The sequence below is a fragment of the Eschrichtius robustus genome, chromosome 4 (genome assembly GCF_028021215.1).
Source record: "Eschrichtius robustus isolate mEscRob2 chromosome 4, mEscRob2.pri, whole genome shotgun sequence".
Lineage (NCBI taxonomy): Eukaryota > Metazoa > Chordata > Mammalia > Artiodactyla > Eschrichtiidae > Eschrichtius > Eschrichtius robustus.
In genome coordinates this window covers 31,636,832-31,662,146 of record NC_090827.1, presented here as the reverse complement: position 1 = coordinate 31,662,146, position 25,315 = coordinate 31,636,832, and the positions used below count along the sequence as shown (strand labels likewise).

At 43.0% G+C, this 25,315-nt stretch overlaps 1 protein-coding gene across 1 annotated transcript in view; it reads left to right on the top strand.

Moving 5' to 3' along the window:
• The first annotated feature begins 97 nt into the window (after positions 1–97).
• Positions 98–25,315, top strand: part of SETD7 (SET domain containing 7, histone lysine methyltransferase) — a 48,640-nt gene continuing 23,422 nt past the window's right edge. Inside the window, exons 1-4 of the mRNA XM_068542525.1 lie at positions 98–433; positions 8,824–8,953; positions 20,290–20,491; positions 24,208–24,397. Coding sequence (XP_068398626.1) covers positions 394–433; positions 8,824–8,953; positions 20,290–20,491; positions 24,208–24,397 — 562 coding nt within the window. The 5' untranslated portion in view covers positions 98–393. The remainder of the gene's footprint in view (positions 434–8,823; positions 8,954–20,289; positions 20,492–24,207; positions 24,398–25,315) is intronic.

Here is a 25,315-nt window from a genome sequence, read left to right as displayed (position 1 = left end):
TCACTTCTGGGAAGGGACGGGGAACTGTCAATCAGCGAGGGAGGGAGCGCACCGGCGCTGGGTGATGTCAGCGGATCAGCTGCTCGATAACAAAGAGGGGGTATTACAGGAGAAAGTTGCAGCGGCGGCGGCGGCCACGGCGGCACCCCGGAGCCTCGGAAGCGAGGGGCAAGTGGGCGAAGGAGGAGGGACGGCTGCTGCGGGAGCAGCTTAAGGCCAAGGAATTGAAAGGGCTCTAGGGGGAGGCAGTGCGAGCCAGCCCCGACTGCTCCTCCTCTTCCTCCTCCTCCAAACTCGCAGGGTTCAGCCCCAGCGCTCGCTCAGCCGCCGGGAGCACCCGGAGGGACGGGAGGCAGCCGCGCGGCCCCGAGCTGGGCAGGGTCCCCAGCCGCCATGGATAGCGACGACGAGATGGTGGAGGAGGCTGTGGAAGGTACAGGCATTCCTCTGGGGCCCGGGGAGGAGGCGCCGAGGGCACGGAACGCGGAAGGAGTGGTGGGCTGCGACCGGCGCGGCGCCGGGCCCCGCGGCCGCCACTGCCCCCTACGCGGGTGGCCCGCTGCTTGGGCAGGGGCCGGACCGCCACGGCCACGCCGCTGGGAGCGCGCACTGCGCGGCGGGGCGCAGGCCGGGAACGGGGCTCGGCTGGGCCGGGGTCTCCGGGAGAGCGCGGCCGCTCCATCCCGCCCGGTCACCGCCTGCATCCGCCTTCGGAGTTGCGAAACCTGCCGGGCACTCCGGCCTTCCCCCTTTCGGGGATGGGAGGTGGCGGTGCGCAGGAGTTCAGTCCCCCGCGGCCGGCCGTCTCCGTGGAGCAGTCCCCCCGCCCGGTTTTGGCAAGCCCGAGCCCCTCTCCGGACGCCAGCCCTTTCCTTCCGCTCGCCGCTGCGACCCGCGGTGACCGCGGCCGCGTCCGGGTCCGTCCCCCGGCGCAGCGCACGGGGCCGGACCAGGCACGTGGCAGCCGCGGTCCGGGCGGTCGCTTCTCCGAAACGATGAAATCATTGCGGAGCCATGGACAACGCTCCCGACCCGGGGCTTGAACGCACGCCGGCGGGGAGGCGGGTGGCCCTGGCCTCTGCTGCCCCCGAGCGAACTCAGTCAAACCGCCCTTCCCCCTTCCTGCTTCCCAGGCGGGTGCCGCCGCCGCCACGCTGTGCAGGCGCGCCGCAAGCCCGGACTGAAATTGCTGGGTGACACTTAACTTTCTGAATTCCATGCAGTTGGCTGTGGGTGATATCACCGCCTTGGTGTCGTGTTTCTCCGCCCCTTCGCTTCCAGCGCCCCTCCCCCGACTTTTCTCGCCACTTTGTTTTGCTGAGTTTCTCCACCTTTTTTTTTTTTTTTTTTTTTTTTTGCTGGTTCTAAAAAGCGAGGTGGGGACGTTATACAATCTAGTTGTTTGTATCAGGAGATGTTATGATTTTGTAACAGTGAATACTGGAAAATACTCTTTAGCGTATTTATTTATTTGATTCTACCGTACACAGTACGTCGTGATGTTTTGCAGTGTTGCGTGATATTATTCCGGAATATTTTAACCAGATATCTAGGTAAATATTTTCTAAGCTTTTGGTTGAATATGGTTTCTATCTAATTTGTATAAACAAGCTCTCAGAAATGGTAAAGAAAGACAAAGTGGCGACCCTTACAGATGCATGAGGATGCATACTTACTGCTACTTTGGGAGAAAATAAAATCAGTTTTTATGTCAACATAATTGACTCCTTTTGTAGTGCTCCCGAGGTCTTAAGGATAGATTAAGTAGAATAATATTTCTGAATTCTATAAAAGCTAACTGTCTTAATGTAACTAGTGAAACTTCTTATTTCTTTATCCAGCTTCAAGGAGGGTTCATGGTGGTGTTTTAATTTCACAGTGTCCTGAACTGTTTATCTCCAATGAGTAAAGCCAATGCTGGGACTTAACTGGGGCCCAAAGATGTTAGTTGGAAGCCTTCTTTAAATGTAAATTATTGACTACGTGTGCCTTCATATTATGAAAGATAATTGAAAAATGCTCTTCTCAAATTGTTAGGACTGGCTCTCATTCTTCAAAGTTTACTTTTACTCATAAAAATTTAATGCAAACCCTTGATCACAGGCAGTGCTCCCGAGGTTAACCCATCTTCCCCTTTGAAGCTGTTTGGAAACACAAGGCCCAGTTGTCCACGGTCCCAGGCTCCTTGCAGAATGTGAACAAGCAGCTTTAGAAATGCATCAATGTTGTTTTTGAGATTGCTTAATGGGTGAAAGCAGAGAAATTTCTTCATATAAGCAAGGAAGGTTCTGTTATATAGGGTGACCATATGCATTATTGTCTAAAATCAGAACATACTTGAGAAGGGTCACTGTTTAATACTTATGCTGGGACAACTGGCTTAAACTTTGAATGTCTGGGGCAATCCGGGACACATGGTGACTCAGTTGTACCTAACAGTAAACAATTAGAGTAACACAGAAATTTTAAAAATCCTTAGACGCACCCAAGGCTCAAACTCACACAGTGTCTAGAACATGCATGTGTAAAAGTAGGCTTTTCTTTAGCCATTCTTGGACTTTTAAGTGCTGTCTGTAATAGTCTTTACTTAACACCTAACACATGCATGGGGGACTGGTAAAAGGCCCGTCTGAATATCTTGGTGTTGAAGTACCAACTAACCTACCTCTCTCTACATACAGAGCCTGTGCTCTCAGTAGTTTATTTGTCTTAGCTGAAATTATCATTGCTGTAATTGTTTAGTCCTTACTATGTGCAGGCTCTGTGCTAAGTGTTTCACACACACATTATCCATTCAGTCTTATCACGTGCATACTAATATTATCCTAATTTTACAAAGAAGGAAACTGAGGCTTAGAGAAGTTAAGAACTAATCTGAGGACACTCAGCCAGGTAGGAGACAGGCTTGGACCTCCAGAACCCCGCTGTACCGTACCAAACTGTCTCTCTACATCTTTCTTTTTTTTTAATGAGTCAGTCAAATATATGAAATAGTTGGCAACTGAGTTTGGAAGCAACAGTTAAATGTTGGGTCAGTGTCGTTCTTTATCAATGTCACTCTTTAGAGGTTGGTTCTGAAAGAGTTTGGTGACTTTCAGAAAAATGTGTTTGGGGAAAGAGAATTTAACTTACAGCCTCTGCAACAGATACCCTTTTTCTTCTTTTTCTTCCTCCTTAGAAACATACTGTGGGGGAGAAATTGGTCTCTTCAGGACTTGAGTCTTTTGTCACCTCATGTACATTTTGATTCTCTGTCCGGTGGAACTGTAGCTTGGGTGGAGTTCTGAGCTCAGGGTGGATGAATCCCCGAGGGCAGGTGGGTGGAGGGAGTGTCTGTGTACATTGCTGGCTGTGCTGCCTTGGGAAGGTAGCCCTGGGCATCAGCAGGCCTGCCCACATCACCTGAGCTCCTGCTGTGGTTTTTAAAAAACTCTTAGAGGAAAAAAAAAAACAAACTCTTTGAGGCTCATTGTTTCTTCAGGGAATGCTGTTTAGCTTTGGGAATAGAAATCGTCATTACGTCTATTTCTTTGTCTACCCGTAGACACAAAGATGAATACGATGTGGTCCCTAATATAATTTGAAATAAATATATCACATCTAAACCGATGAATGATGGTGGTTGAGAGGAAGTAAAAATTGCATCTCGCTTGGGGAAGTAGATGGGGGAGGATTTCCCGGAAGAGGTGGCGTGGAGTTGAGTCCAGTCCAGAGGGGAACTTTGGGAGTAAAGAGAGGTGTGGAATGAAACAATAATTCACAAGAAAAGCGCAGATGACCAATAAGCATTTGAAAAGACACAACTTCATTAAATAAATACAAATGAAAATGTTGAGATAAAAGTTTTCTCTAATTAGATTGGCAAAATTCAACCAGACTGGTAGCCTACAAGGAAAGGGACACCCTCATGTGTGGTTCATTAATATCATCAAGGAATTTCAGCTAATTGAATACTAACCCAGGAGCACAAAGACATTAAAAAGAAAGGGGAAAAAAAAAAGAGAGAGAGGAGTGCAATTATGCAGGCACATTCAGAGACGAGTCCCTGGGTTCTGCTGTAACAGAGGGCCTGGGAGGAGAAAAGTGGAGGGTGAGACAGGGAAAGGAGGCTTGTCACAGGCCGAGATCGTGGACTCCGTCCTGGAGGCCCTGGGCCATGTGAGGGCTCTTTAGAGCTGGGAATAGAGGATGAAGGCCCTGCTCTGGGCGGGCAGGAGGATGGGATGAACAGGCAGTGGGGAGCGGGTGAGGCGATCGCCTAAAGGGCTCTTTGCAGTAGCGGTTACGAGGGTTGGAAAAAACAGAAAGGCCTCGAAACATAAAGGAGACATCGAGGAAGAATCCTCAAAAATGGGAAATAGCAGAGTCTCCAGAACTAAGGAGCCAGAATGAAAACAAGCATCTCTGTGTTTCACTGTCCCAACCCCTCAAATATTAAGAGCATTTCTAACAGTCCCCCTAATATCTCATCCTGCCTGTCTCTAATAAGACTGCGAATGCTCTGTACTTAGGAAAAATACAGGCTAGGTGTCCTGGTAGCACCCTCTATGTGTAGGCCTCACATGAAAATTAAGACCCTCACAACTAATAATTGAGCTCTTGCAAGGGATTACTCTCAAAACTCAAATTATGTTTTTAACCACCAGCGTTAAGTGTATCATCATGAGGGCACATCCTTTGCACTAAACAGAATAAGTTTGCCTTTTTATTATTATTACTTTTTTTTTTTTTTTTAAGTAGTTCTATTATACAAAACCAACAATGCATGTAAGGGCCTCTGGTTCTGAGGGAAACACACACATATATACACACACACTCAGATCTCCTGTGAATAAGCCTGAGGCCGTAAGCAGCCAGGTGTCCGATCCAGAGGGAATTTCCTGTGCTGAGAGGTACCATCGCTGCATAGAATACAGGCCTGGCTCTCATCAGGTTCAGGAAGAAGCTTCGAGGGAACCCGAGGGGAAAAAATTGAACTTTCTCTCTGTTCAGTAGATAACGATCTTTAGAACAAAGTGAAAAACTAGACTTGTGAGACGGCTATGTTTTATTCCCTCTTCCTCTAACTTCAGTCAATATTTAAAACCGTGCTTCAGACAGATATATGGCACACGAGCTGGGACCGCATTCCCAACACAGAGCAGCCATTCAAGTGGGTTTTCCTTGTTGTTTGGGTTGGCGTTCAACCTCTGTTGAGTGGGAATTGGCCCGGAAGGCTGCTGGCTGACTTGGCGCATTGCACAGATTGATCTCAATCAGAGCAAGCTGGACGAGTGTTGCTCTTTGCATCGGGTAACACTTGGAAGAGACAGGCATTTGCCACCAGGATATGCTGGTGAAGATCCTGGTGGTTCTGTGAGAACTATCTTAACTACGAAGGCGTCTTCCACTTCTCTGCCTGGGACCTGAGAACACCTCCCTCTTCAGAGGTCGCTTCTTCCACCATCAGCAGGGAAGAAAGGGTGTTCAGCCAGTTTGCCCTTGACCAGAGAGAAGAGGGATTGGAGGATTGGGGGAAGGGGCCTTCAGCATCCATGAGCGCATTCAGGGTAGCAGTTAATGTGTTTCTTGGGCACATAGCGGTGGCTTCCTCATCTATAAGATTGGAATTTGAGGGATGGTTGTGAGGTTTAATTTAAATAACAGGAAATTACATAACCCAGTGCCTGATGCATAGTAGGTATACAGATTTTTTTCTTCTCTGTATATCAGTCTCCTTCTCCATTAAATTGACTATTGCTGGCGAGACAAATATTACATGATCTTATTGTCCAAATGGCAGTGGAACAAGAGTTGTACCAGAAGCTCCTCTAGCACTAACATTGATAGGAGATATGAGGTCTCAGCAACCTAATCTCTTCTCTTTTTTTTCTTTATTTTTCCTTTTTAAATTAATTTATTTATTTTTGGCTGCATTGGTTCTTCGTTGCTGCATGGGGGCTTTCTCTAGCTGCAGCGAGCAGGGGCTGCTCTCCGTTGCGGTGCGCGGGCTTCTTATTGCGGTGGCTTCTCTTGTTGCGGAGCACGGGTTCTAGGCGCGCAGGCTTCAGTAGTTGTGGCTCACGGGCTCTAGAGCACAGGCTCAGTAGTTGTGGTGAACGGGCTTAGTTGTTCCGTGGCATGTGGGATCTTCCCGGACCAGGGCTCAAACCCGTGTCCCCTGCACTGGCAGGCGGATTCTTAACCACTGCGCCACCAGGGAAGCCCCAGCCTAATGTCTTTTCTTCCTGACGTTTCTTTCCTTGGACGGTCCCTTAGTTGTTGTTATTGTTTTGGTTGTGGCTGTTGTTTTAAACATAAAGTTCTACTGCTAGGAACACCACCCCCCGGCTGTTACATATTCAGGGTGGAAGTCTTGAATGATCACAAGCCTTAACTTTTAGCTCCTTTTCATTGATCCTGGTCATTGATCGCATCCTGGTCATTGATCACATCGTCCTCCTTTTGGAAGGATGAGAAGAAAACAAAACAAATGAGCCAACCAGAGGATTCTGCTGTGATCTGATAGAGGGAGATTTCTCACAGCAAGCAGCCTAAACACCTTTAGAAAGGCTGGGAATCGTCACAAGTCTGAGCCTTCTTTCTAAACACACAGTGTCACCAGAGAAACAGCCATCATTCAGCAGCTTCTCTGTTCTCCCTCCCTAGAGCCTAACAAGGTGATGGGACTTCTGTTCACTGGCCTGTGGAAGGAGGCATGGGCATAAGCATCCTTCATGAAGCAGGGTTGATTTTTTTGCTTTCATCTCAGTGGGGTTCAGTACTGTCCCTCAGGTGCTCTTAGTGTGTTCTATGATGCTTCCAAGTTTCTCTAATATCTAAATGCCATTGCTGAGGGTGCACCTGCAGTGCTTTATTCAGAAATAGGATAGGACTATTGCAACTGAGCAAAGGTGGAAATGAATTAACATTGGATTTTTTTCCCCTTAGTGTTCATGTTTATCATAATATTTCTCTTGATCTAAAGTAGAATAACTAATTTTATCAAACATTAACTTTATAAACTCTGAAATATGTGAACTGTTTTCTATGGGGAAAGCGTTTTCAATAAATTAGTAAGTACCTCAATATAAGGTTAAAATGATTATTCTGATAGTTATACCTAAATCAGAAGTGGAATACTAGATTTGTAGGAATGCAAATAGCTACATTTAATTTGATCTGAGCAACATTTCATAAAAGAAAGCTTTTAACTATACACTGAGTGTTTTTTTTTAATGAAAGGAGAAAAAGTAGATATAATTTATTTCAATGAGAGAAACGCCATCAGTAGATATTTAGAAAATAATTGTCCAAATTACTTCATATGACTCAAGTGTCATTGAATTATGTCAGGTACAGTTTTTGGTTTTTGAGCAGGAAGGAAGCAATTGTGGCCTACTTCCCTCCTAACCATTAATTTCCTGGCCCTTGTTAGAAAAAAATTTGGGTTAAGAGGAAAGGAACCTTATTGATTGTGATTTATTTAAGTAGCCATGTTTTAATGCAATATATTCTAGGTAATTCATTCTATGCAGAATCAGATGTAGCAATAAAACAGTGCATTTGTTCATTTTTATTTTATGTTTATGTAATCAATAATACAAATAAAGAGCTTTTTCGTTCTTTGTAAGAGAGCCTACTTAACTATCTTCTAAGGGACGATATTCTTTTATCACTTTAGGAGAAATTCTTTTAGGAGAGTAAAGCATTCATTGTGGTGATATGGTTTGTGCTTTCTTTTATGTCTGTGAGCCATCTGGAAGCCACATTTAAGTGTTTAATGTCCCTGCATTGCACACAGTATTTAATGCTTTTGTACCTTTGTCATCCATGACTCAGGTCATTAACCCAGGAGAGAGCCAGTAGATTAACTGCTGCCTTCATTTTCACCCACCTCTGCAAAATTAGTTCACCAGAATGACTGGGGAGACACCAGTGAGGTGACTCCTGGGTTTTGTGAAATATGTAGATAATAATAAAAAACCTAAACATTGACTGTAAACGTAAATATAACAGTACACCCATCGGCGACCCAAGAAGAACCAGCAGTTTAAAGATCACAGTGTAATAATTGCTGCTGGTGTTCAAAGCCACTGCTTAAATGGCCATGTGGATACTTGTAGCTGCATTTAAAGCGCAAACCCTCTGAACACAGTGGGTCGAGGGTGTATGACAAGGTGATTACTGAACATTCAAAGCTGAAAGATTTTGGAAAGTAAAGCAGTAAGTTCAATGTTAAGCCTAAGTTTAAGCTTAGAGGGACTCGCAGTTCGTGTGTTCGTACAGTGAGGTGTAGATTTTAGGGCAGTCTTGAAGACATGGCTCCATCCTTTTCAGAGGGCACCTGGCTAGCACTGCCCCACGTCATACTATATAATGATGTGCGACGTCGTATTGTATACTTAGTTCTAGAACCAGATAACTTATTGCCAAGACAGTGTGCCATCTCAGCCACGTTTCGGTTAAGCGTGAGAGTTCGGGGGCGTTAATTCCAAACGTGCGCAGTACCGTGTGGGGAAGTACTGGGTCAACTGAAACTCACACTGCAGGTGTTATTACTGAGAATAACTCTCAGTCCCCAGTGAAATATGAGCGTGGTTTTGGTTCATAACCTTACACGTGTCTAAGGCCCTCTATGGTGGACCCGTCCTTTCTAAAGTGTACCTAAGAGCGGAGTCGATGGTGCTGATGCGGGCAGAGAAAGCTTGGTGTTCGCTCTCCCCTCAGGCAGGGAAGGGACCCTTGAGCCGCACTGGGCACTTGCTGGCAGCGTCTGGGCACGGATGACGGTGGGTGAGCGTGGAAGATGTTAAGGTTTGCCTTGTGGTTCCCTTTCTCCAGGGCACCTGGATGATGATGGATTACCGCACGGCTTCTGCACGGTCACCTACTCCTCCACAGACAGATTTGAGGGCAACTTCATTCACGGAGAAAAGAACGGACGGGGGAAGTTCTTCTTCTTTGATGGCAGGTAGCACTCACGGTTTTGTTTTATTTTGTTTTTTGAGGGGTGGGGAGTAGGTACCAAATCACTTTATTTGGAGGAATGATATGAATGAGAGAATTTAAGTGAATATTTTAGTACAGTTTATAGAAAAAGTCAGAGTAACCCCAACATGCATGTACTGCTTTGGGGACCAGGGAAGTCAGTCACCCCCTGTTACTGAACCAAACTTGGGTCTGCTCACCCGTGTGCAGTAAAGCCAGTCTGACATCTGGCTGTGGTGAAGGAAAGTGCAGCGTTTAGTGCAGGCGCCAAGCAATGAACCCAGGGCAATTAGTGCTCAAAACACCCGAACTCCCAGGTGGGTTTCGGGAAAGCATTTTTAAACACCAGGTGAGGGAGGGGAGTCCCAGAGTATGTGATCAGCGTGCACACATTTCTCTGCTTGGTTGATGGTGAGGGAACAGGGCAGTGTCACAGGGGTTAACATTACCAGTAGGTCTGTGGGCTACATAGTCATGACCATGTATGACCTCAAGTAGTTAATTTCTTCCATTTGGTGGTGGTTTTAGCATCTGCAAAACAACTCCGGAAATGTGCGTCAGCTCCTGTTATCTGGGTACTTCAGAGAGGAGCTCCAGCAGAAGATATGGGGGAGGGGTCTGTCCCGGGAAGGTCCCATAGTGTCCTGCTTAGTTACACCCCCATGGCTATGGCCTAAGACCCAGCTCTGCCATCATTGCCTCTAAGGGTGTGCTTGTCAAAGAGAGCCTCTGCCGTGCCACATTCAGGGACCCCCATCTTGCAGAGGTTGGTTAGGTGGTCACCCAGGTCTTTGATGGATTTCACCTCCTCGTTCAGATAATGAGTCTCCATAAAGCCACACAAGTGGGGATCGTTTTTGTCAGGGACCACTGTGTGTAGTTCCAGTAGTGACTGATTCACGCTCTTTTCCAAGTGTAACGCACACTCACCGTGTGTTCGGCACACTCTCAGACATCATGGTCCAGTTTCCTGATCTCCTTTTGAAAGAAGATTCAGCCACCTCATTGGTTCTGCAGCTTCATAATTTTCTCAGCATATTTATTCTCCTTCCTCCTGAGATTAGTCAAGAGACTATTTAGCAAAGTTCTTCAAAGCCACATCATCACGGTCCAAGCAGTAAGATGGGTAGATATAGGAGGGGTACAGCTCCAGACTCACAGTGTTCTAAATGCTTGTCTTTGGGATGACTGGACATTGTGTGTGATACCTTAATGCTGATGTCGTAACTAGTATTTCCTATGTTCTACCACTAGTTAAAATATTTTTCACAGCAGGGTTCTTTAACCTTGCTTTCACCCCCTGTGTGAGAACGCTGTGAGGCAGAAGCGCCTCACCCCCTTGAGATAGGTGGAAATAACTAGGACTTTTCTCTTTCAAGAAGAGATACGGTTGCATGGGCTCAGCTTTCCAACAGTGACTTTTAAGCCGTGTCAGCTTCAGAAATGAAAAGTGGTCGTGTGAATTTCTCCAGCATTTAGAGGAATTCAGAGCCACGGAAGGACTAGCTCTTTTCATACCCCTTGACTGGGTAATTCAGAAATGGATTTAGCTAAAGCAGGTTATAGGATTCTGTGGGACACAGCACCGCTTACTGTAAACTCTTGACATTGGTGATAAGCTGAAGCTTCCTTATACCTTGGAATTCCTTCAGGAAAGAAAACGTCTAAGCTGATAGTTGAAGGGTGATCGCAGGGACTGGCTTGTAACCCAGAATCCCTTTTCTGTAGGTGGAGTGAGCCGCTTTTAAAAAATATTAACAGGTCCTCAGGCTCTCAATTATCTGATATAAGGAGGGGTGAGGAAAGCAATAAAAACCCATCAGAGAACTTTTGTAAATTTTTATTTTAATTCCAACCTTCTCTTTCCCATTGTCCTCAACCCCACACCCCACCTCTTTTTAGCAGAAATTCGTTTCCAAACTACTCATGTTAAATGGTCGAATATTCTGCTTCCTTTCTTCTGCCCTGGTGGGTAACTGAGTCCCGTAGCAGCCTCTTACTCGATTTGGTATCAGTGCTTTCTTCTCTCACGATTCCTTTAACCTGTCCAGAAGGAAACTTTTCCTGCCTCACTTCCATAGAAGTTTATTTATAACTCTTCCCTGGAAAGTGTCACTGTTTACCTCATGCAATTATTCTTTTATTCATTCAGCAAATATATATTTATATAAATGTCTTATTTCCCCTACAGGAGAGAGGTTTCCTTGAGGGCACAATCTGTATCTGTTCCATCTTCTATGCTTCATAGCACCTTCTGTTAATTTGGTATTAAAAAAAAAAATTCTTGCTGAATGAGGATGGGAGACGAAAAAGAGGGTAGAATTCACACACACGCACGTGCACACGCACGTGCGCGCGCTGATGTTTTAAATCTCGTAGTTTGAAGGTCATACCCGGTAATTGACTGACTCTGGGAAAACAGTCCAGCAGGCTTCGTTGAATTTAGTATTGGTTACGGGCTTGCTTCACAGACCGGAGACTCAGCGAGCTGAAGGGCTAGGCTGGGCTTCCCAACCAGTGTGTCAGGAATGAGCCCTGCGGGGCTGAGTGGGGCCTGAGACTTCCCAAGCACCTGCCTCCCTCCCTCCTTGTGTCAAGCCAGTCACGTCTGGCTCTGACCAGCTTCATCCAGTTCCCCCAGCGTGCTGTACAAATGCAGTGATCTGCATGGGAGTCGTGACCAGGGAAAGCTGGAACCCTGGCTGAGGCTGAAGCACTAGGCCAGTGACTATCTATGGAAGAGAAAGAAATTCATTGCCTTTCTTTTTTCTTTTAGAGGCACGAATTCACTGGTTTTTATACCTACCGCTCAAACACCTGGAGAGACTTGGGTTCAATGGTAGACTCAAAGAGTGGTGGCATTAGCAAGGACCTGAAAAGTTTACCCGTGTTAGCCTTCTGCGGATAGATGGGGGTAATACCTTGAGGGGAGAAGGTCAGTATCACTGCTTTTATGACATGGGATGAAGCAGTGTGGTGACAGTTTCTCAAAAGGTCCTGTCACCTTCGTTCGTAAGCCCAATGAGGATCATGTTATGAGACATCTGCTAAAAGGATTGGCGGAAAAGTTAGTGAGTGAGTCTTATGACTGAAATAAAGGCTGTGGAATCTATTAGATCTTCCTAAGGGGGATGCAGGAAGTGGTCATGGAGAAGTCGGTCACCTCTAATGAAGCAGCACCTTAGTTTACGCTGCTCTGTTAATTTCTCTCCCTATTACTGCTCCCAATTTTTAGGGTCTGATGTATTGGGTAAAACAAAGTGGGCACTCAGTGCTTTTACTGCCAGTCAGGAGGCTTTAGTCTGGAAAAATTCCTCCCAAAAGGGTGACATCAAGGTTTTGAAATAACAGTTGAGGAAACAAAAGGTTTATGGTAGAGTTTTTAGAAGTTGTTCAAACCTGTAGTACTCGCTTATGTTCCCAATTTTATGTTCCCAATTTTGGAAAATTCTAGTGTAGTGACAGAAGATTTGGCCTGATGCATTCTAATCTTATATAAAACCTGACTGTGATTTTTTTTTTTTTTTAACTAAAGACATGATTCATATACAAAAAGCTGTACATTTTTAACACATACAACTTCATGAATTTGGAGTTAAGTATACGTTCATGAAACTATCACCACAATCCATGCCACGGACTGGGTGTGTGGTTTATGAGAAGGTTTCAAACAAATAAAAATTTATATCAAGAAAGTTCTGGAATCAGTTTTCCCCTTTACATAGAATATGATAAAGCTGAATAAGAATTTTAAATATTCAGATCACCAGGAAAGATGGCCTGGGAAAACAGAAGCAGAATATTTTATTTTTCTTTTTAATTACACAGGTAGCAAATACTTGGTAGAAAAAAGAACTTCAAGAAATACAGAAATGTGAAAAGTGAACCTGCTGCCCCCTTTTTTTTACCCCCATCCTCAGGTCACAGAGGTAAACCACTGTTGGCAGAGAATTTAAGCATCTTATTCTCTGCCCCCACTATTGGCAGAGAATACTCGAGGTAAAATAGGGAACTAGCTATCTATTTCTAAACCAGCTTAAATAGCCAAAACGTACATTTTTACCTTTTTACTACTGTGTCAGCTTCAGAAACTTCAGAATGTTCGCTAGTTTTGAGACCTATTTTTTGTTTGTTTTTTATAAATTTATTTATTTATTTATTTATTTTTGGCTGCGTTGGGTCTTCGTTGCTGCGCGCGGGCTTTCTCTAGTTGCGGCGAGCGGGGGCTACTCTTTGTTGCGGTGCACGGGCTTCGGTAGTTGTGGCTCACGGGCTTAGTTGCTCTGCGGCATGTGGGATCTTCCTGGACCAGGGCTCGAACCCGTGTCCCCTGCATTGGCAGGTGGATTCTTAACCGCTGCGCCACCAGGGAAGCCCTCCCCCCTTTTTAAAGGAAAGAAGAAGATTGTCCTAAGATTAGGTAATGGGACTTCCTAACATCTGCTCTGGTCCTGAGATAAAGGCACTTATAGAGCGAGGAGAAAGGATCTTGAGGCTTTGTTGGTGTGGTTCCTGGAGTCCTCTGGCACCAGTGATTTGCTGGAGTACTGTGGGGTATTACAAAATATTTAGTATGCAGAATACTTAGATTTACACATCTCTACTTTTTATACTAATCCCAGATTCTGGATGTTCATGTTAATGTATTTTCTTCCTTAATTGTTCTCATCTCAGACAAGATTTGTGGATGTAAAGACAATTTAGCAGGACTTCTCGAAATCTTAGAATGGTAACAAGAAAGAGATATTTCAATGCAGATTGGCTTTGGGCTGTGAGATATTAGGGCATCATGTGGTTTTTAGCCTGATTATGAGATAGAGATAAGTGAATTCATTCAGGTTTTTTTTTTTTTTTACATTATTGATGCTTCCTCCTGACATGCCAATTAGATTTCAAGATATTATTTGCTACTCCATGACTTCATCCTTCTCTGCCCAAGTCATCTTCTGATGTTGATTTGCTCCACTAATGAATCCAGCTAAGCGGGCTCCTTGTAGCTGATCGTTGACCAGGTAACCTAAGAGAAGCTGCCCATCTGATGAGCCACTGAGAAGGCTGATGTTTTCCAGGTGACAGGTCCATGCAGGAGTTCTTTGGTTTGGTTTTTAGAAAGCGCTTGGTCACATTTTAGAGAAATTGGAGCTGGAACTCATGTATCCCAACCTCCCACACAAGGCAAAAGTCCCTTCTGTATCGCTTTTGTTGGAACCAGGCTCAACAAATACATTCATCTGTATTCTAAGGAACAGCTCTGATCGAGACAAAGATTTTTGTGATGTATTAGAAAGGGAGAGGGAATGAGATGGATAACTTTGAACACCTACCATCTGCTCAAACGCTGGACATGTAGCCTTCACAACAATCTGTGAAGTAGATTTTTTAATCCTTTTTTGTTGTACTTATGAAGAAACTAAGGCATAGAGAGATGAAATAACTTGCCCCAGGTGACCTCGTTTGTAAGAGCTGGAGCTGAGATTCAAGCCAAGTTGAACTGGAAGTTTGTACCCTTTGACCAACATCTCCCCATTTCCCCATCCTCCAGCCCCTGGCAACCACTGCTCTACTCTCTTTCTATGAGTTAGGCTTTTTTAGATTCCACATATTAGTGGGGACATACAGTATTTGTCTTTGTCTGACATTTCACTTAGCATAATGTCCTCAAGATCAAGGATGGATTATTACTGTTATCATTATTACTATTATATTTTATTACTGCTGTTACTATTATTATCCGTTGATAACAATGGCCAGCAGGGTTTTCTCAGCGTTTATTTTTAGAGAACAAAACTAAATTTAACTAATTGCTCTTCAAATATTTTACTGTTATCTTGAGCCTTTATAACAATCAGAACCTACCGACTCATAGATCTTCTATTAAAGGATAAGAAACTTTTGAAGATAGTGCACTGGATTACATGGAAGCATTACAGAGCTCCATTCAGTTTGCTTGTCACATCTTGGAAGAAGTTGAAGTTTCTCGTTGCATATAGCCCCAGCAGATGATTTGGGTTTGTTATTGATGTTCTTCTTTACTTAGTTTTCAAGATTTTAAGAGATAATATGTAGTATAATGTTATATGTCAGTAATGTCTCAATTTAAAAAACAGATAATATATATTGTCATATAACTAGTTCTCAAGACAATGTTTTAATACTAAGAGTCACAATTTAATTTGGTTAGAGACAGGAATTTAAAGTAAAATTATCATTCATTTAAAATTTCCCTCTTGATTCTATACCAGACAAAAGAAAGGGAACACAGTGGGGGAGGGAACAGAGTTTATGCCTCAGGAGCTGGAAAGCCCAAACCTTCTAGAGTCCAAAATATGAAGGAAAAGCCAAAGCTGTTTAGTCTCCTAAGAACACTTTTGTGTGTTCAGATATTAAAGAGAATTTTAAAATGAAAATAGTCGAATAGATTGCAGCTGTATCAGTCTAGGTAAACAATTATAAAAAATTTTCATTTCTTTGTAAGTTAGATTTTCTCATTTAATTTAATACTGGAAATTTAAGTACAAGAGCTTTGATAAAACAGATGAAAATGGTCTGTGTATATGGAAAGAAAGAAATCTAATTAAAATTGATTTTTAAATTTTCTCCATGTTTTCGAGTTATTTGATTCAGATGCTGGTACCAGAAAAATCAAACCATTTTTGCAGCTTCTTAACATATTAAAAAATCTGCCAAGATGTTGAAAGAAATTTTAAGAAAATACAAGTCAAGAACATTGTGTATGGTATGATCCCATTTTTGTTAAAAAAAAAAAACCACCACATAGGTGGGAAAATGCTTAATATATAAATGGAAAAAAGTCTTAAATGGTAAATGCCAAATCGGGTAAGAGTACTGGGGGAGTTTCTACATCTTTGTAGTGTTTGATTTGTTTGTTTGTTCATTTTACAATGAATACATATTACTTTTTTCACTTAAAGAAGCATTTATTCCATCCTTCCCTCAGACAGAGAGGGGTCATTCTTTTTTTTTTTTTTTTATTTTTATTTTTATTTTTATTTTTTTATTTATTTATTTTTTTTAATGCTATTCTTCTCTGCTTACATTCTTTTTTTTTTTTTTTTTATGTATGTATGTATGTATGTATGGCTTTGTTGGGTCTTCGTTTCTGTGCGAGGGCTTTCTCTAGTTGTGGCAAGCGGGGGCCACTCTTCATCGCCGTGCGGGGGCCACTCTTCATCGCGGTGCGCGGGCCTCTCACTATCGCGGCCTCTCGTTGCCGAGCACAGGCTCCAGACGCGCAGGCTCAGTAATTGTGGCTCACGGGCCCAGTTGCTCCGCGGCATGTGGGATCTTCCCAGACCAGGGCTCGAACCCGCATCCCCTGCATTGGCAGGCAGATTCTCAACCACTGCGCCACCAGGGAAGCCCATGAGAGGGGTCATTCTTACTTGTGGTTTTTTTTTTAAAGTAATATATATATATATATAATTTATTTATTTTTGGCTACATTGGGTCTTTGTTGCTGCGTGCAGGCTTTCTCTAGTTGCGGCGAGCAGGGGCTACTGTTCATTGCGGTGTGTGGGCTTCTCATTGGGGTAGCTTCTCTTGTTGCGGAGCATGGGCTCTAGGCGCGTGGGCTTCAGTAGTTGTGGCACAAGGGCTCAGTAGTTGTGGCTCACGGGCTTAGTTGCTCTGTGGCATGTGGGATCTTCCCGGGCCAGGGCTCGAACCCGTCCCCTGCATTGGCAGGCGGATTCTTAACCACTGCGCCACCACGGAAGGCCTTACTTGTTTTTTTTTTTTAAAGTAGATTTAGAGCAGTGTTGTCAGTTTCTTTGACTGTCTATTCCAGTGTCTCGTAACTGTGTCCCTGATGCTGCTGTTTTAAGCCAAGCTTCTCAGTAGAAAGCTCACCATCATGTACATGAAAGTGCATGCTTAATAATAATAGCCGTTATTTATTTGAGCAATCATTATGTCCCAGATCATCTTCTAAGCACTTCATATGTGTTAACCCATGTACTTTTTAATAACCCTATTAGTAGCTGCAGTTTACAAATGGAGAAATAAAGCATAGCGTTTAAGAAACTTTCCTAACTTGCAGACTGTATGCACATACACTTCATATAAAGAATCCTCCCTGCACTTGAGGATGTTAAGAAATACTCTTAACATCCTTATGTTCCTTCTCAATTTTCTCTTCTCAAAGCAAGATTATCCCAGTTCCACTGTTTCATTTAGGAAATATCACTGGAAGATATGCTGTGTTTATATGTTAGGGAGGAATACATAATGCCTAATTTGTTCCTGTAAAGGGCTTACAATCTATTTAGAGAAATAGGACCCGTAAGCTGATCATGGATAAAGACGTGGCAAAGCCTGTACTAGTCCCTGACTAGGCTTCAGTGACTGTGGTTGCAGAGGTCAAGGTAGACTCTGTGGGAAGTAGGGCTCCATATGGGGGATGGGCAGGCTCTGGGGAGGCGAGTGACGAGCACACCTTCCTCCGCAGCATAGCTCCCAATCCAGCTTCAGCAAGAAAGATTAGAAAGTTACTCCTCCAGAGCTACTTCCCAGATATGACCAGATATTAATGATGGAGTTGCTACAAAATAGCGCCATTTTCTCATAGTCGCTTTCTTTCTGAAATAGAAAAAGACCAGGGGTTGGAGAATATTCATTCTTTTCCCAAAGTCATTTTTGTTTTGAATTTCAAAAACGGGAAATGTGACCCGTAAGTTTTTTTTCCTGAATGTGTCCTCAGGGATTTTAAAAGTTTGGTTACATATGTTTTAAGGGAAGTGGCAGGGAAAACGTAGTATAGGAGCTAAGATACATAGATGTGTGCTTGGGGCCAGTGAATAAACTAACGTGAGCAGAGGATTCTAGAGCGGGAGTCGGCAAACTTTTTCTGCCTGGGGTGAGATAGTAAATATTTTAGGCTTCTTGGGCCACATTCGGCCTCTGTTGCAACTATTCAACTCTGCTGTTGTCATATGAAAGCAGCCACAGAGGATACGGAAAGGAATGTTCATGGCTGTGTTCCAGTAAAACTGTATTTACAAAAACAGGCAGCCGGCCATGGTTTGCCAACCTCCTCTGGAGGAAAAAGTTAGAAAGAAAAGTGGTGCCTTTAACACCAGACTAAGAAACTTTTATTTCCTTTGAAATAAAAGGATTTCAAAGCCTTATCATTTTTTATTGCCCTGGAGACCCCAGTTCATGTGATAACATGCCCCCTTTTTGTTATCAGATTCCAACCAAGCTACCAAAAAAATGTACCAAGGAAGCTAAGCTGTTTCCTCAGGCAGGGGCTGGAAAACAATGCAGTAAGTTTTGCTCTCCAATACCTAAGAATGTGCATTTGGGAATCTTATGTTCGTTGAGCTAAGGGAAAGAGCAGTTTGTTCTTAGGATTATGATACTAATAAGGGTAGGTTCTGCTGTGAGGGAGGGGTGGGACAAGCTACTGGACATGACCCGGGGGAAATATGTGCAAACCCACATGACTGGTTAACCGATTCGTGAGACCCATGCCTTGTAGATTTCATCATAAACCTAAGAAACATTGGCAGACTAGTCTGTCAGGGGATAATTCTGCCCAAACATACACAGTAACATTTTGAATGCTGCTGAGAATTCAAAGTCAATAGGGTCACCAGGTTTAGCAAATAAAAATCCAGGGCACCCAGTTAAAATGGCTCAGATAAGCAACGAAAAATATTTTAGTAAAAAACTGTATCCAGTTCAATATTTGGGACATACTTATGCTCAAAAATTATTTGTTGTTTATCTGAAATTCAAACTTAACTGAGCATATTCTGTTTTATCTGGCAATCCCCAAACTGAAGATAGATGATTAAATAGTTTTTTGCCCTGTCTATTGCATCATTGTGTCAGTTGATTAGTAATCCTTCACCAAGGTTCTTTTTTTTCATGGCAGGAGTCTAATGACAGTCGAATCCCCTTAATTCCGACCTCACTGACACAGAATTTTTATTATTGATGCAAGGGCTGTGCTAAAGTGCACCTTTTTCTCTTCATGAACTTACTAGGCCTGTTTATCATTGATAGTACAAGCAAAACTGAAAGAGAACGATTTATCTCCTTGGGAGACTACAAATAGTATAATTACAGTGTAATCAGAGGCTATCGTTATTTAGACTGTGCTTTTCATTTAATAATTACAGATCATTCTGTCATTCATTAGAGCAAGACAACACCTTTCCAGGCAGACTCAGGTGCAGCCATCTCTGTCCCCATGGACCCCTTTGGGTCCCACCTGTCCCCAGTACCTGTCTCCTGGTCTTGTGTTTGTCTTGTTCATCGTGCTTTCTAGATCCCCACACGACGCCACTACTTGAAGGCACCCTGTAAATGTCTGTTAGTTGAATTAATGAATGAGTGTTATCTGCACATGTTAAAATAATCAAACTGTCTTTGTTGCTAAACATCTTACTTTTTAATTGTAAAAAATAATTTGAGCTAGTCTTTCCCTTCATTCCAGATTTCAGTTCATGAAGGGAATTTTTGGATAAAGTTAGTTTCATTGCATAACGGCCTTTGCAAGGCTGACACTGAAAACATGTATTGAAATTCCAAAAGTGTTGTATGAGGAGAGAAAAAGGTTCTTGTAAGATCACCATGAGCACCCTTGTGAGCTTTCTTCTGTTCTAGGACGATGGGTCTCAAACTTTATCAGGCTGCTAACGATATCAGCAAGGTTTAGCGGGCCATCTTCCTTACTTGCCCCTATTTCCCATGATCACACGCACACACAAGTAAATCCCCATATATCTTCCAAAGAGATGGATGGGGATACTTTTGATTGGATACCAGTTACGGTTGTCACTGATAAATAATGCATTAATGGCTTAAGACAGATAGGCAGACGTCTACACGTTCCAAACCACATTTGTATTATTAGAGACCACTGTATACAAGCCATCTGAAAGACCCTTGAGAACTCCCAGTGAATTCTGGACCACTCTTGAGGGAAATTAAACATGAGTGGTTTATGTGTGGAAAGGGTAACACCAGAATTTCTATTGCCCGGTGTTGGGTGGCATCTAGCCTTGGAAACATACTTAGATGAGGCTTGTTCTTTTCCACCTGTGGCTTCTTTCTTCTGTATTTCCTCCAGTAGAGAAATTGGATTAATAGGAACCAGGAGATTAGGAATTAAATCTCCCTCTCTGTTTCTAATCCTACCCATATCTTGGGAGTATTTTTCCTAGCAGTCTCGGAGAATTCAGGAGGATGCACTGAATACAGGCCAGCATCGGAACAGAGCTGGGCGTGATGTGATCCTTTCTTTTAAGAGAGTTGAGTCACTCTTCTCTTTTGTTCTCCCTTCTCTCACAGCACCCTGGAGGGATATTATGTGGATGACGCCCTACAGGGCCAGGGAGTTTACACTTATGAGGATGGAGGAGTTCTCCAGGGCACATATGTAGACGGAGAGCTGAATGGACCCGCCCAGGAGTACGACACAGACGGAAGACTGATCTTCAAGGGACAATATAAAGATAACATTCGGCATGGAGTGTGCTGGATATATTACCCAGTAAGCCTCACGACTGTTCGTTTTGCTGGAAAGTAACAAGTTTTAAGACAATGCTTCGAGTCTTCCCAATGAATAACAAAATGTATTCTCTATCTTAGAAAATGTGAGGCTGTGAAACTTGAGAGTCAGTAGCTGAAGCCAACAGCTTAGGGGGATATCCTCTCACTGTTTCACTATTGACTTAGATTGTTGTCCTCTGATCTACTATGAATTCCTCCTCAGGGTGGCTTTGGAAAGGAATGATTAGTCATGATGAAAGCAAACTGGGACAGACTGGTTTGATTGTACCACTAATAAAGACAAAAATATATTGCTTTTTAAAAATATCCCTTTGGGATATAGAAAGAGATGGTGGAATGTCTCATTGTTGCAATTAATGTTATTCTTTCTCATATGTAAGAACTAATCCAGCAATTTCCCATCTCTTTGGACTTACTACACTATTGTTACTTGATTTTACAATCCTACTCCCTGCTTTCTGGTTTATCTTGCTTAAATCAAGGTGATTAAAATTAACTTGCCTTTGAGTATTTGATAACATTTTATGATCTTTCTGGAGCTGACTAGAGCAAAAAAATGTGGCAAAACCCATGGCTGGAAATTAATGCTGTAATTTTTGTTTGCATTTCAAATACCCCATCTGTTTGTAGTGAATTTCCAGAAAATGTTTCAGAAAATAAACCTGAGGAAATATTTTACCTAATATTTTATTTTGTCCAGAGCTTAAGTCAAAATATGTTTTTTTTCCTTACTCTTAACCATATCCTCTTATGATTTAAAAGTATTAATAAAAACATGTATAACAAGAAAAGTAGTCCCAGCTAAATCTATTTACACGTTATTGTTCCTAAAAAATAAGTTATACTCTAGGCATAAGAAAAAATATTGTAAAACATTTTTAAAAATAATTACTAAAGCATTTACACATTCTCTTGGTAGGATCTGCAATAGCTCACAAGTCCTTTCAGTTACAGAGGGAGAAGAGATGGAGGTACTTAGCAGTTAGGAAGCCTGAAACTTTTGTTGCTTCATCAGTAGGCAGGATAAGCTTCCTGCTGCCCAGTGCTGGGGAGCTGCCGATGTGACAGTGAATCTTGAAGTCTGGGAAAGTGGAATTCCTCATGAGGGTGGGTCTAGGAAAGACGTAATGGATTACCAGATTCTCACACTACCTGTCATTTTACTTGTTATGATCAATTTAAGTCCCTAGGGATCAACGATGAACTAAGGTGAACGGATCCGATTGGCTCCGTTTAGCTGCATTTTGAAACCTAAAATGTGCAGCTGCATTTTAGCCTTCAGCCTTAATCACTGTCTTTTAAAGCACCAAGAGAAGACTCTGCCTTAGGAAGGAAGAAGCACTAGGGAGTTACAAGCTTTAAAAATCAACTTGGTTGATAGCACTTTGTATATAGTATCTGTTGGCATTTGGGGTCGGGGCTGGGGGAGGCTGGTAATCACACCCCACTGCTCTGCTCTCTGGATTGGGAATCAATTAAGAAATAGACATAGGTGTCAGGGATCAGGATGTTGGTTTCATTATGGCGGAGTTGGACTGGAGACGTGGCGTGGGCTTCTACTCTTGCCCCTCTGAACTAAACGGATGGGCCAGCTGCCCACAGAGCAGCTAGAAAGCTGCAGGTTTCGCCTGGGGAGTAGGGCTGCCTGGGGGAGCTTCCCCAAGGAGAGGAGAGGAATGAGAGGGGAGCAGGTGCAGCCTGTGGGCACCGCCAGTTCCCAGGACAGGTGAGCGAAAATGCAGAGCACATGAGAGCAGCGGCTTTATGCCGTTAACCCCTACCCAGTAGAGTTGGGTGTCAGTGGGTGTCAGATCCTGCCTTCTCACTAATCAAGTGAACGATTTCTCCTCCCATGAGGGGGAGCCACTGAGCAGAGGAGAAAAAGGAGCAGTTTCTTCCCCAGCACCCCTGACACAGCCAACAAGGAAGTGTTTGTGACATGAAGTCAAAGCAGGAACAAGGGGAGGCAAAAATAATGATCCTTCCTACAGGATTTGTAAGCTCACTCTAAGGACAGTTTATTTCTTTCAAAATTTGACCTTGAAACAGTGATGGAAAGTTTTTAATTAAAAACTCATAACTCCTTTTGGAAAAAAAAGAAGAATCTCTGCTTTCTTTATCATTCTAGACAAATAAAATCATTTGCCCCCAGAACTGGAAGTTTAAAAGCACATAAGGGGGAAGAAAAACGTGAGATCCTAGAAGGACAGAATCCTGTTCTGAAGAAATTGTCATGTTGATGGCTTACATTAGTTACGGCATATAAGAAGCATAAATACTCTAACACCATTCAGCTCAGTCACTGAAAGCCTGAAGGCAGATCTTGCAAAAAGTATCATCCCCGTTCAGGCTGGGTTATTAAGAATTAACTCGGGGAGGGGAAAGGGCAATAATACGTCCCTAATGCACTTTCTATCCGTGAAAAATGCTTCCAAGTATTTTTCTTTCTATGGACGTGCTGTGATTCGTTTTTTAATTGATAACCTTTTTTCTCCAAAGAGCAATTGGAGTACGATGAACTGTAGAAATCCTGTACCTGGTGGTATTTCTTCCTGCTGTCTCTCTGTAAACAGCATTTGGAATCACTTAACAGTCGTCCCACGTCACTGACTTTGAGTAGCTGCTTCTAGAACCTTTCAGTTGGGGGAATAGCCAAGCTTTTAGAAGATGTCATGGGCTTACTAGTCTTGTGTCAAACCCACAAAAGTCTTAGATTTTCAGTTATACCATAAGGACCTTCTGGATGGGGAAAAAAAAAAAAAAAGGGAAACATCTCTTGCACCCTAGATTAGATTTTTAAAAATTATTTATTGGTTTTAGTATCCCAATTCAGTTTTAAAAATATTTATATCACCTACTGTATCCCTAGCGCTGGTACCAGGGTACAGAATTCTCCGATAGCCTCTGCCCTAAAGCATTTAATGACCCTTTGGAATGAAGCAAATGACAGTTAAAGAAGAAGCACAGCTGACTCCTCTCCTGGAAGGAGGGAGAAGGGAGAAGTAAATAAAGACGAGTGGGAAGAAAGAAGTGATGGGGAAGGGAGTAGAATTTAGTTGATCTTTTTTCACTTTTCCTTCTAACTCCAAAAAAAAATGATGGTATAGAATTCTCAGAAAGGCAGTGTCCAGAAGTCCTTTTGTTTATCCCTTAGAAAGTGCAGATAACTCTCATTACTCATGTATACTGAACTAATTCTTAAGTACCTTTGAACTAAAGATTTTCTTAATAGACCAGAAATCCAGAATTCAATATTTGAGAAGTGACATCATAGGAATAGTAAGACTGTCCTGCTACAGATCCTCGTCACATTTGATATTGGCCCAAAGTAATCCTTAGTTACATTTCCTTTCGATGATTGTAACTTACATCACAAATACAACATGTTTGTTTCTTAGATAACAAACCAAGTTAGAGTATCAGTAGCTTGTCCAAGGATTATAAAGTACAACTCCGTCTTTGACTCTCTAAATCAGGCTATATGCCCCCTGTGCATATAACTTATAGGGGACTGGATGGGGAGGGGAGAGATGCATCATGCTTTTCATGCTCATGTGAAAAGCTCTGAGTTCTGAAACTGTTATGACCATATTAGTGCTGTTAACAATGGCCGTGCACAAGAGAAATGTCTTGAACTCATGTCATATAGATAAATACTATATATAATATTTTCTGGTTTTGGGTTTCTCCCATCAGGATGGAGGCAGCCTTGTAGGAGAAGTAAATGAAGATGGGGAGATGACTGGAGAGAAGATAGCGTATGTGTACCCTGATGAGAGGACTGCCCTGTATGGAAAATTCATTGATGGAGAGATGATAGAAGGGAAACTGGCTACTCTTCTATCCACTGAAGAAGGAAGGCCTCACTTCGAACTGATGCCTGGAAGTAAGTTGAATCTGCTTCAGACGGGTTGCTCTAATTCCAAAACGGGTTGTTGCGGCTTAAGAGAAGTTAATTTCTTTGTCTAGTCCTGGTGTATTAGCTTGGCCGCATAACAGGTACCTCAGCAGCTCAGTGGTTCACAACAGCAAACACAGGTCTGCTAAGCAACTGTACTCAACTGGTCCGGGGGGGCGTGGCCAGACCAGGCTGGACCTGAGGCTTCTAGTCAGCTCTGAGTCTGTTCTATGTCTTAATTCTGGGCCCAATCTAAAGGGACAGTGGTGGTGGCCTGGGCCAGTTTTCTCAGGTGGTCACAGGAAGCCAGAGCATGAGCAGACACCTACGATGCCTCTTAAAGCCTCAGCTTGGAACTGACACGAAGTCCCTTTCACCCACTTTTCATTGGTCAAAGCAAGTCACATGGCCAAGGCGGACATCAGTGAGACAGGGTAATACACACCGTGCACTTTAGTGGCAGATGCTAAAAAGTCATCTGACGAGGGCATAGCTGTATAATTCTAACGCACAGAAGGAGTGAAGAAATGACAGCAGTAATTTAATCAGTTTTAAATATTATATCTCAGGGAAAAAAACTTACAGTTTAATGATTTAACTGATAAAGAATCAAATTAGGTAGATCTCCAAGTTGGTACAGATTGTAATGCTGATTCAGCCTGAGCTCTGACTTGGAACGATAAATGCACATTGGCACCCGGGCCCTCTTCAAAGTCTAGCATCTTCTTGGAGGACATATTCCATACATGAATGAGCCTATTGGAATCAATGATAGAGAAAATCCTATTTCCTTTTAGAAGTACAGGATGGCACACCAAACTTTTTTTCTGAGTATAAAGTTATTTCTTGTAGAAAATCTGGAACATATACAAAGAAAAAGATCAAGATTTTGTATTTTCAGTGGCA